Genomic DNA, 12,273 nt, shown 5'->3' on the forward strand with positions numbered 1-12,273 from the left:
TGGAGCAGAAAGAAATCAGCTGGTAATATTATGCCGACTTTCAAGTCTCATGGAAAAGGCCATGTCCATTCATGACTTTAACAACTGCAGTTAAACACAGAAAGCCAAATGTTTTTATACAATAATTCATATTTTTATCCTTGCTGCTCACTGACAAGCAAAACTGAACCTCAAAATGCAACTGAAATCACACCGTCATTAATGTTACATTGTTATTAAACTAGCCCCTACGTTAACAAACCAGGAAAGGTAAGCTAAGTGATATTATTTTTCGCTACTCACTGTAGCTCAGTCATGGTTGCCTGCGGTAGGCTATTTGAAATGTGTAGACACAGAAAATGAGTGTACGCGCTAAACTATAGAAGCTATAGTAGTTACTATAGTCTCTTACCCAACTCTCAGTAAAACAGCAACCAAGCCCAAACGTCAAATAAAGCCCACAGCTTAATTGTATGGTTGCTTGATGACTTTCTTGAAGCTTTCGTTGTACATTTATAATGACCATAAAGACTATTCTTACCTTATTTTCTTATCTTACACTGAACATATAATCACATTACCACTGCCATACGCATTGAAACCCTCTCTGTAGAAAAGGACCACATTAATATGGTCAAACATTTAACACCATCTGCAATGTCTACAATATCTGTATTTCTTATTTTTTTATTTTATGATTTTTGGTGTGTAATTCAACAGGAAAATAGTGTTTGATGCTGATAAAGTGTTAACATTAATTAAAATATTGAATATTGTGCTGTTTGTGAATCCCTTGAACTAATGGAAACTTCATTCATTGTATCAGGTTAATGTTTTCATAGTTATTTGTATATTTGTCATTTATTTATTTAAAATTTTGTAATGTTGGCTCATAGCATGTACCATTTACAATCATTTTATGCACTGGTGGTCATTTTATGCTTGCTCCACTTTTTCTATCAGTTGTATTCACATTAATACATCTTAATAGATGGTGGCAAAACCAGAATATTTTCTTTGTGTAGTAAAGAAATATACAGTAAATAGGTAATAACCAACATATCTTATTAAAATATCTGGCATTAATAATCTCACAAATTACTTTTAACTGAACAAATATGTGACAACACAGGAGAGAAAATGAAAATAGGAGATGTGTGTAGTGAAAGGTTACAGCTCTATAAGCTTTCTAATAAAATGTGGTAAGTCAAAGTGAGATATGAACATCCTGGGGCCTGAGCTACCACTTTGTTTACCCCTTGTCCCCCAGATGACTCAAAGCAACACTGCATGACACAGTATTTCCTACAATAGAAGAAATAACACATCAACTAGGGTTTATTTAGTTAAATTTTATCTCAAAAATGGAATCCCTCGAGGCATGAATGAGGAATAAAGCATAGAGGTAAAATTGGTTATCATCCCACACCTAATCAAAGAAAAAACATATTTTATTTTTGAAACTAAGATTGAATTTGTATAGATGAAGGGAACAATACTGCCTTAATCACTGTTATTATGCAATCGTTCTCGTGCATGTTTGAGGGAAAATACACAAGCACGAGTATGACGTGGTGACACCATAATCAGAGAAAGCATACAGTGTCTAATCGGAGAGCCAGAGGTAATGTATTGCAAACTAGAGTCATAGCTCCTCCAAGTTGCGAGCGTAAACTGTGGGAAAAAAGCTTTTCCTGTTTAAAGCAGAATAAGGCAGTGCTTTGAATTGGATGGTAACACTTAAAGCTATGGAAGCCCATAAGGAAAACAATTTCACAAGGAAGTGAACATGAAAATTCAATCCAATCCAATATGTGATTTCATTTTCATATACTCTTCTAGGTGTTCTACAGTATGACCATGTTAAAATGAAAATGGAAAAGCTGTTTGATATTTAATTTTAAAAGTTGCAACCCGCTGTATAGTGGACAGTTTAAAATTAGAAGTTTAAAATTAAAATGCTATATAAAAAGTAGAAGTATTTGAGTTGAAATTTAAAATGCAATTCTATAACTACAATCTTTTTCAGATTTATTGACAGTATCAAATCATTACAAAATTATATTTTAATTTTAATGTTGAATTAAATATTGCTTACATAAATTGAAAATTAGGTTACATTTTTTTATATTTCATTTTAATTTTCAAATGTAAATCAACATTTTGTCCAGTGGGGTACAACTTTGAGAGACAATGTCAAACAGATTTTGCATTTTCATTTTAATATGGTCATAGAATTACCTAGGCCAGTATGTGAAAATTACAATGCAAATTGGATTACTGCATTTTCATTTACATTTTTACTTAAATAACATAAACATGTGGAAATTACAAAATACAGTTTCATTTCAAAATTCACGTTATTATTTTAGTAAAGTCCTCTATGGTCTTCCATAAAACTACAACAGAGACTTTTCATACCCTGTCTCTGCATTTTTCGTATGCACACTTTCTTGAGAAATGGTGCACTAAGCATAAAGAGGGTCTACCTCCTTTGCTCCCTCAGGAGCAAGCAGCAAATTTCACTAGCAGAAGACCTCTATAAATATTCCAAGCAAGGTTGACCTGGTTACAGAATGCCCTTGGGAGTGTGAATTAGCATCTGAATACAGACGCTGCTGTAGCCAGTTGAAGACAGGCCTGGCAAGAGTGGCAGTACTGCTGAGACTCCCTTCACAGCTCCCACACAGACCAGCCAGCACGCTTCAGAGCACGTGCATGATGAGCACACATCAGCTACAAGAGATGAAGGCATAGACCTAATGAGGGAGGAGTATAGAGAAGCCATATGTGTTCCTCCATCTATGGCTATTTCTCCATCAATATTGATAATGAATTTTGATCAAATGTTTCCAGTGTTTTCATCCACTCTTTGCAAGGAGGTGAAAGAGAGTGCAGACAATATGAGATAGATGGAAGCAACAACTGCTTAACACTGACAAAGAGTATCTTTACAGATGTGGTATTCTGGCCTTTTTAGATGTATTATATACTAAATTGATTTTAAACATATGTGACATTTTAATTCACCAAAGGTTGTCTAGATTTCTCTAAATCTGGCTTTCCTTACATCATTAGCTGGAGCTTCACCTCCACCCAATCAGAATACAACCAAACAAAAAATGAAAATTGATTACACCACATCTTTACCGAGAGTATTATCCACAGCAGTGTATGGAGATGTAACAGAATATACAGTCTTATCATGAATGAAAGGGATGAACCTGATGTTGCACAGTTCAAACTTCAACAGGGTGTTTCTGAATGGTAAGATTGTGTATGAGTTTTGGTCTTTTTCAAATGTAGCCAGCATTCACTAGCTTAGCTTTAGCAGAGATATATCATATTCTTTTAGCTGAGTAACAATGTTTATGAGTGTCATTTTTTAAAAACTTCCTCAAAAGATGGAAAAAGTTGAAAACACTGCAGTGTACTGAGACTTGTAAAGCAGACAGTCAGCTGTAATTTTCAGTCATTCTTGACAGAAAGTCTCATTTTTTTGGAAGGCTGCAACACTTTTAAACTTCTGGACAACCAGCAACACTTCCAGTGGGGCTGAAATGCAAACTCCGACTGAAGAAGCTGCAGCAAGACTGGACTTATACTAAAGCTTCCTGTATATTGAATTTGGCTTTCTGGTCTGACATAGTAACAGATTCTGCCTCAACACTGCTTGCTCTTGTGCCACGAGTTTCAAAATTTGAAATAACTTAATAATAAGAACAAGGAGATAGAAATGAGTAATTTTACAGCACAAGAGAGCCCGACTATGACCGCAATCCACCTCCCAACCCCAAACCACGCTAAAATACACATTAGCTTTATTTTTTTATGGTTACTCCTGCCTCACATTTCTTCTCTTCATCTTGGCCTGCTTCATCCTATCTCAAGACATTTTTGCACTGTTGATTACAGTGAAAACTAACACTGACTATTTCCAGTGTCTGAACTCACATATCACTGTTCACAGAACTGGTAAACACTATTGAAAAATACAGAAACACCAAAACAAATTATTAAAAGGCCAGTAACTCACTTCTAAAAACAGATAAAAAGCCAATGAGGCTAGATGCTTGCACATTTACATTTGGAGTCATATGATGCCACTGCACGCTTCACTTCGCACAATAACTCATCTTTCCCCATAGTCTATCAAAAGCAATACATAAAAATAAGAATTCATAGTCACAAGCAATAAATAGCAAGAAATTACAGTACAGAAATTTTAAAGATATGTTTTATGCTTGAGATGATAATAATTAATGATAATTTGTTCATCAGAGAGCACTGAAAAGTAATTTTAAAAAAAATAACATATTGGTCACAATTTAATAATAATTATTGTTGGGTTTTTTTGTTATGTTAAAAGGTGTAGGACCACATATTGTACCTAACAAGTTTTCCAAATTAAATGACAAAGTACATTGCTTGTCCATTCCCTTAAGAATGACACACACGCAGTTTCTGATCTAACGCTGCTATCAACAGGTAGACAAACAAACAAACAAAATCAGTGACAACGCAGTTAAGGCACAAAAACAATTTAGATAAGTTTAGGGAAAGATCATGATTTCAGTTAAAGTTAAAACTTTGTTAGTTAGTTTCGTCATCATCGTTACAGTGATAACCATTTGGTTAAGGTAAGGAAATGGTCATAGTCATGGTTTAAAGGAACCAGTGTTGACCATCAACCCCTGACCTCTTCCCTCTGTAGACTTAGTGGCTCAGTAATTACGCAACATTACTTCCTCCTTTGATCCTAATGGTCAACAGTCATAATTACTGTGGTCGCTGAAGTGCTTTGTCACTTAAATGTAAAGTGATGTTGCTTTTGAGGATTTGCTGAAACGACTGATTCTTTTTAATGGGTTAATAGATTTTTTGGGAGGACAGTATCATTATGTCAGATTTGAAGACCTCCCATTTCAGTAATGGCTTAACCCTCAAAAATCTTATCAGTTTGGCCTTACAAGAATTATTGCTGCATCCTTTCCCTATATTAATCCTCAAGGGGCACTCAGGTATGATTTTATCTGATATAACTGTGTGGTGTCACATTGAAATAGAACTGAATGGAATTGATCATCTGTGGTATATCGTGGTAATAATTTAGATGATAATGCATAGTGTAGTCTCATACTTAACATGGGCTACAGTTAGCTGGTCTTAAAAGGTTGGCAGGTATGGTCCCTTACAGCCAAATAAATTAGAGAGAATACTGTTTCAGAGTCAGAGCTTTAGTAAATAACAGCCCTGCTGGATGCTGGGTGAATGTGTCCACTGAAAAGGTTTGTTCTTCAATCTGTCACACAGCCTCACAGTCTTCACTGTAGCCTGTATTCCCTGAAGTAAAGTACAAAGCTCACTATGAGTACAGTTGCAGCTACATATGTAGGTCAAAAAATTCATTTTAAATGAGAGCGGAAATTCCCTGGTCTCTTTTCATTCCGAAGGAAAGACTACTTTTCCTTCAACAAATCAATCCAAACAATTTATACACCAAGTTAATTTTTAATCGCATCCTTATTAAGTAAGCCTTGACCTATCAGTTACACAGTGAGCGAAACAAAGCAATGATTCAAAAAGACAAATGAAAGCCATGGCACAATATTCTGCTGCATGTAGAGAATAAAATATTTTAAATTTGAAACATCAACATATAGACATAAGGAACATATAGGTTGGTACGTCAATATGGACTTTGGTACGGACTTTATGTTCACCTTTAACTGCCTGTCAGTCCAATGGCACTCAATAAAAGACTGACGTAATTTTTTATTAATTCAACTATAAACAAAGGAATCTCTCTCTGTATGTTTGTCTGTATGCCCTTTGTGTATCTTGACAACCATTCATCCAATTGATTTCACACTTAGCAGGTGTATTGCTGTAGATCTAAGGAAGTGCAATTTGGACACCCGATACGTTCACTATATATAAAATTTGAATAAACAAGAGATCAGTGAGCCACTCCACTGTGCAGCAACAGGGCCGCCAGTCTCTGTAACTGCATGTCATGAACACAGACGAAGATTAGAGAAGTAAAACCCTGCCGTGAGAGAGTTGGAAACATCTCTCTTCATTCAATAATGTTAAAAGTTAGGCTTTGTTCCTGACAAGAGAGAGAGGGCGAGTGAGCTGAGAGATGAGCAAGCTACAGAGAGACAGCACTGGTGAGGAGAGACAGCAGTAGAAAGCTTTCTCTGAGAGAGAGAAAGACTGTGAATGACAGAAATACTTTATTTTCTGATTGTTTCATGGTGCTCTCCTCTGCATTTCTCCTTTTCATTCATCCAACAAATGCAGCAGTAAATACAAACAACAGCAAACCAAATCTGTGTTGTTTTTTCATCATGTGTGAATGCTGTGTTTCAAGCATGGCAGCTGAGGAGCGTACGCATGTGAGTGAGAGAAAGAGAAAGAGTGAGAGCATGGCAGAGTGTGGAGAGGAAGCGATGGAAAGCTTTCTCTGAAAAAGAAAGCCTGTGAATGAAATAAATGATAAATGATTTGCAGTGTTCATCAATTTTAAGTATCAACTCAGCTTGGGAAGTTTTTTTCACATGGCACGTTCTAAAACCAGAAAAGACCGTTTAATAGAATGGACAGAATATTAGGCTCCTTCCCACGGACAGTTGAAAACTTCTATGTCTAATATAAGCACAAATCTTTTGACCAAATAAACCCACTCAGATGATCCAAAATGAAGCCACAGAAAATAAGTGACATTAGATCCCTATATGATTGATCCATTTTATTGGAAGATGCACATTTTTGTGCTCTTGAAATTAGAAAGGATTCACTATTACAATACTTAAAATCCATGTATTACAGATTGTTAGTTTCCATCTTGTTTTTGGTGTAAAGGGTCATTCACACTTCACATCAGCAGTATTCATTTTCTATGTATTGAAGCAGCAATACCAAAAGCCAAATCGGCCCGTTCTGAACAGGCACATTTTGAACAGGCACTCAACTTGTTATGAAGAATTGATGGTAGGTTTGGAGGCCAGCTTTGAAGCCTATTAAATTTTGATAGTACATGATAAACCTCCAGAAAACATGTTTGACATCTCATCCCTTGAACCACAGTCCACTACATTATAATCTAGTACTGCTCCATGGGAATACAAATACAATTCAGTGCCCACACTGACACTGCCCTCAAAGTCACCAATCATCAATTCAAAGAGGCATCCATAAGCTGATCTAAGTCTGGGGTTCCTACAAATCCAAAAGTAATAGACCTACAAGTCTCAAGACTTGGGCTTGTCTCGACCACATAAATTAAAGTTATTCTCTGTGATTTATGCTCCCACTAACAACACAGAGGACCTGAGGTTGGATGTTGAGGCTTATCAGAGGTTTTTTAGGATATAGGGCATTAACTCAATATTGTGTATACACTTTACATGACCATTTTACAAATCATACTATTGCTTTCATTTTAGGGACCCTTTGGTTTATATTCATTAATTATGGTATCGAAATAAATGTGCAGAAACTTCTGACTAAACTTTTTAGCTGTCACTTTATTTATTTATCTTTTTTTATATTTGGACAATGCTACTTATCATGTGTGGAAGTGTAGCTGCAACCACTTGACACATTTCCTTGTTGCTATCATCAGGGATACTCCAACATCTGAGACTTAAGTACTGATGACTCTACCCTCTCAGTGGCATTGTAAATTTGTATTACCTTTTTCTTGATGTTCATGTTAATGTTTACCTCTCTTTGTCAGCCTCTCAAACAACTGCATCTGAGATGTGAGCTATTTTTAAACTAATGTTAAGTGTTCACAATTTATAGTCAATTTCATGTAATACTCAAAACCAGGTGCTTTTTTTTTTGCTAATTAATGTAAATGTATACATTTGATTTAAAAAAAAAACATTATTATGACCTCCCATGCTTTGCCAATGTAAAGTGACACTGTGACAAATATTAAGGAGTGAAGAGTCATACCTCCTGCCAGGATCTGCTGCTCCAGCTCAGCCATCTGTTTCCTGTAGGCCCTCAATGCTGCCTCTTTGAATGTGGGTCGCACACGCTTCTTGGGGGGGGCTTCTGTGGGCTTCTCCTCAGGAACATTTTTGTTTTCATCCTCTTGCTGTTGAACCTCTTTTTCAGACACCTCAGCAGCCTCCTCTATTATCTCCTCTATCTCCTCCAACTCCTCATCACCCTCCTCCATCTCCTCTGTCACATCATTGTCTTCAGTCTCATCTGGTTCTTCTACATCCACATACTCCACCATTGCGTCATATTCAGCAGTGTCCTCAGTCAAATGGGTTTCATAGTCCTCGCTGTACTCTTCATCATACTGTTGATCCAAACTGCAATCATACTCCAGAACACATGCCTCTTTACTTTCCTCATAGTCTTCTGTGGCATCAAAATCTTGAGAGGCCTCAAAATCCTGAGAGACATCATTGTCTTGAGAAGCATCAATATCATCAGAAATATCATAGTCCTGAGTAGCCTCATACTCATGCACAGGCTCCTCTGTCTCCTCTGTATCATTAGCATTACTCTTGTTCTCCAAATTAGCCAGTACCTGCTCCATCACTTCAACATAGTGAGTCTCATTGTCCACTGATTGTTCTCCAGCCTCTGCCTCTGCACCTGTTTTCTCCTCCTCTGCCTTGCAGAAGACTGGTTCTGTGTAGACATCTGAGTCTATGGTAGTACTGGAGTTATTTGCAGTTGAGGTGGACATTGTGCGGAAACGCCCCATGAATGAGGAAGAGGAGTTAGCAGGTTCCTCAGGAGGAGCAGGAGTATTCGGAGCACCAGACTTCCAAACAACCTCCAGAGCTGACTTAGCCCTTTGCAGTGTAGAACCAAAGCCAAAACCAAAGGACTTCTCACTAAGATCTATGCTGAGCCTGCTGCTCCAAGACTTTGGCACCTCCTCAACTTTCTCTGTTCGAATCTCACTTTGACTACGGTACATAGATGAAGACTTACTCTGGGTCTGATGAAAACTATGATTGACATCCAACTCTGGGAATTTTTCTTTAGGAAGGGTTTTGGAGCCTTCCTTCAGGGCCTCTTTAGAGACCACTTTAGAGGTCTCTGCCGGGCTTGCTTTTGGAGTCTCTTTGGGGGGCAATTTAGGACTCTCTTTAGGGGCTACTTTCTGGGCTTCTTTAGGTGGAGTCTTAGAAACGTCTTTAGCTGTTACTTTACTAGTCTCTTTAGGTGCCACTTTATCCATCTCTTTTGGAACCTCTTTTGGGGGTAGTTTTACAGGTTCTTTGGTAACCTCTTTAGCAGCAACTTTAAGACCTTCTTTAGATGCAACTTGTGGGGGTTCTTTAGCAGGGACTTTAGGGGACTCTTTAGGAGATTCTTTCGGGGACTCTTTAGGGGTTGAGATAGGGCTCTCAATTGGAGTTAATTTAGGGCTCTCTTTTGGTGACTCTTTAGGGCTTTCTTTAGGAGTCATTATCTGGTTTTCTTTTGGGGTTGCTTTAGGAGTGACTTTAACAACCTCACCAGGAATTACCTTAGATGTCACTTTAGATACTTCTTTGATGATGGGTTTTGTGGCTTCTTTAGGAGTTATTTTTTGACTGTCTTTCGGGACGGCTTGAGAGGATTCTTTAGCTGCTGATTTCTGAAGCTCTTTAGGTGACTCTTTAGGAGCTGCTTTAGATGTCACTTTAGGTGAAACCTTAGTAGACACCTTAGGACTTTCCTTTGCCAATATTTTGGTAGTTTCCTCTTTTGGAACTGATTTAGTTTGTTTATGTGTCACTTTAGCAGTAGCTTTAGTGGCATCTTTAGAGGATACTTTCACACTTTCTTTAGGGGATACTTTCGCACTTTCTTTTGGGATCACCTTAGATACCTCTTTAGACTGCCGAACAGATGTCTTGATGACAGGCTCCCGTTCTGTGATGGGAGGAATGATATGTGTGGTTATAGGTGGTAGGGAAGGTTCTCTATCAAGCATCATGAACTCTTCATCCCCTTCAAATTGTAAATCAACCTCTTGGCATTTAGTGATGTTCTCTGGAAAACCAGGAATAGTTGATGGGTCAAAAGGACTGCTAACCTCTATGGAGACTTCCAACCCAGAGTCAGCACCTTGCTCCAGATGATGCCAGTCTTTCCAGGGTGATAGGTCACCTTGCAGAGAGAGCTGGGAGCCACTGTAGTGGCTTCTGTCCCCAGACATACAGACAAGTCCATTGCTCACCCCGCTGTCAATTGTTTCTGTTGTCTCAACCTCATTGTGTTCATAAGGTTGATTCTCATGGCCGAGTGGGTGACTAGGACTAGCATACCAGGAGGAAGCCATGTCCTCTTGTTTTCTCTGCCACAGTTCCTGATCTGAGGAGGACAGCAGGGAGCAGCCATTAGCCCGTGTAAAGTATTGACTCTCTGAGAAGTCTTCTGAATATGACTGGCAAAGTTTTGAGCAGTCAGACTCAGAGCGGCTGAGTTTGGGGGTGGAATAGTCACTCTGGGAAAGCCAACCAGGGGTCAAATCAGAGTAGTAAGCCTTTGCATGCTTATCTGGGTCATAGTAAGAGTCATCAGCATAGTGAACTGCGCCTGAGTAGCCTGCCTCTTCTCCTGACCGGTCATGGGATCGCCTCTTTTCTGATTTGCTCTTATGAACAGGCTTTGAAATCACCATTGCATATTTATTTCTGCTTAATTCATCCAATTCTTTATCACTGTCCATTGAGTCCCAGTCATCACTCTCCACTACTTTATCCTTTCCTGAGACCTTTATATCCATGCTTTCATAGGTTTGTGAAGAAGACATTGTTTTGTCTTTTCTGTCCTTTCCATCATGAGTTAAGCTATCAGTAGAGACTGTAATACCAGTTCCTTTAAGTTTATAACATTTCTTCAAGACTAAATCCCTATCTTGTGTCGTTGCAAAAATAACAATAATTGGGCGGGGTTTTGCATTAGAACATTCTCTTTGTTGCCCTAACCTATGAGCAAGCTCAATTTTAATATTTTTCTGGGCATCAATGAAACCCATTTTGTCCTTTAGTATTTTATATATAAGACTTTCTGTTTTCTCTGACTTTTCTTCAGGAACATTGATGAATCGCAAGGTTGAATTATTGGCCTGATGGCTAATTTGTTTTATATAGTCATGGATATCACGTGTTTCTCTTCTAGATTGGACAAATCCAGAGCGAAGCTGCTCAATCTCACTCTGAACTACCTCCACGCTACTGGAGATCTCATCAATGGAGCTCTTTAGGGCGTTTACATGGCCACGCAGCTCAGACAGTTCTGTCTCTATCTGGCTGATCCCCTGAAGCTCCTTGAAGATCATCTCCATAACATCCTGTGTTTGACTGATGCACCCTGTGGAGGAGGAGCCAGGTTCTAGAGTTGAGCTCTTTTGCTGCCGGCCAGCACGATCCAAGGACTTGCTCCGAATGCCCAGTGTTTTCCTCCAGTTGCTCACCTCAGAGTCTGAGGAGACACATTCCTGACTCTTCTTCCATTTTCTTAATTTGCGTAGAGCACCCAGCCGCAGTGTGTGCAGACTGGAGCGTTCCACTCGTTCTCCCTCAGAACTGCCATCAGAGGGAGCCAAACTGATGAGGCTCTTCCTGTTTCGTCTTACTGGCATAGTGTGGGATTTATGCTCATCCAGTCTCCGGACAGGTTTTGTCTCACTCAAGGAGTCAGAGTAGCTACTATTAATTGAAAGAACCTCAGGAAAGATACTTTCATTATTATTCAAAAAAAGAGAGTGTTTTGGAAGTCCATTTGCTATAGCCACTCGATAACTGAAAGTGGGTGAAAGAGATGAGCAGTCGTTCTTTCCGTCGTCTTCTTCAAGTGATATGTTACGTGCCGAAGAGCATTTGTAAATCTTTTTAACTGTAGTCTTCAGTGTGGTAGAAATGGTTAGATTGTGTGCTTGCAAATCGGTGGTTAATTTGGGCTCTTTATTTTCGCTTCTCTCTTTCTTCTTTATTGGGTTTGCCAATTTCTTTGTAAACATTCCTTTGCAAATCTTTTCAATGTAGGATGATATAGTCTTGATTAGATCAGAAACCATGGATGGCAATCCTGTAGACTGTTTATTGTCATCTAGTGAAGGAGGAATTGGCTGGGAATACAGCAGTGGAGAGCCGAGCACTATCAACCTGTGCTTGACAGTGGGAGCCCAGCTCACAATCACTAAAACTGCAGTACGTGTAGAGGCTCAGTAATATTTTTAAATCCAACGGCCTTTCTCCATAAAAGGAACATGTCCCTGAAAGATGAAAAAAAGAATAATTATTAACAATTTGAATGCAA

At 38.5% G+C, this 12,273-nt stretch overlaps 1 protein-coding gene across 1 annotated transcript in view; it reads right to left on the reverse strand.

Moving 5' to 3' along the window:
• The window catches only part of LOC128355943 (protein unc-13 homolog C), a 96,110-nt gene extending 84,079 nt beyond the window's left edge, over positions 1–12,031 (reverse strand). The window contains exon 1 of the mRNA XM_053316371.1: positions 7,948–12,031. Coding sequence (XP_053172346.1) covers positions 7,948–12,031 — 4,084 coding nt within the window. The remainder of the gene's footprint in view (positions 1–7,947) is intronic.
• Positions 12,032–12,273: the final 242 nt, after the last annotated feature.

This window comes from Scomber japonicus, chromosome 1, assembly GCF_027409825.1.
Source record: "Scomber japonicus isolate fScoJap1 chromosome 1, fScoJap1.pri, whole genome shotgun sequence".
In the NCBI taxonomy this organism is placed as follows: Eukaryota; Metazoa; Chordata; class Actinopteri; order Scombriformes; family Scombridae; genus Scomber; species Scomber japonicus.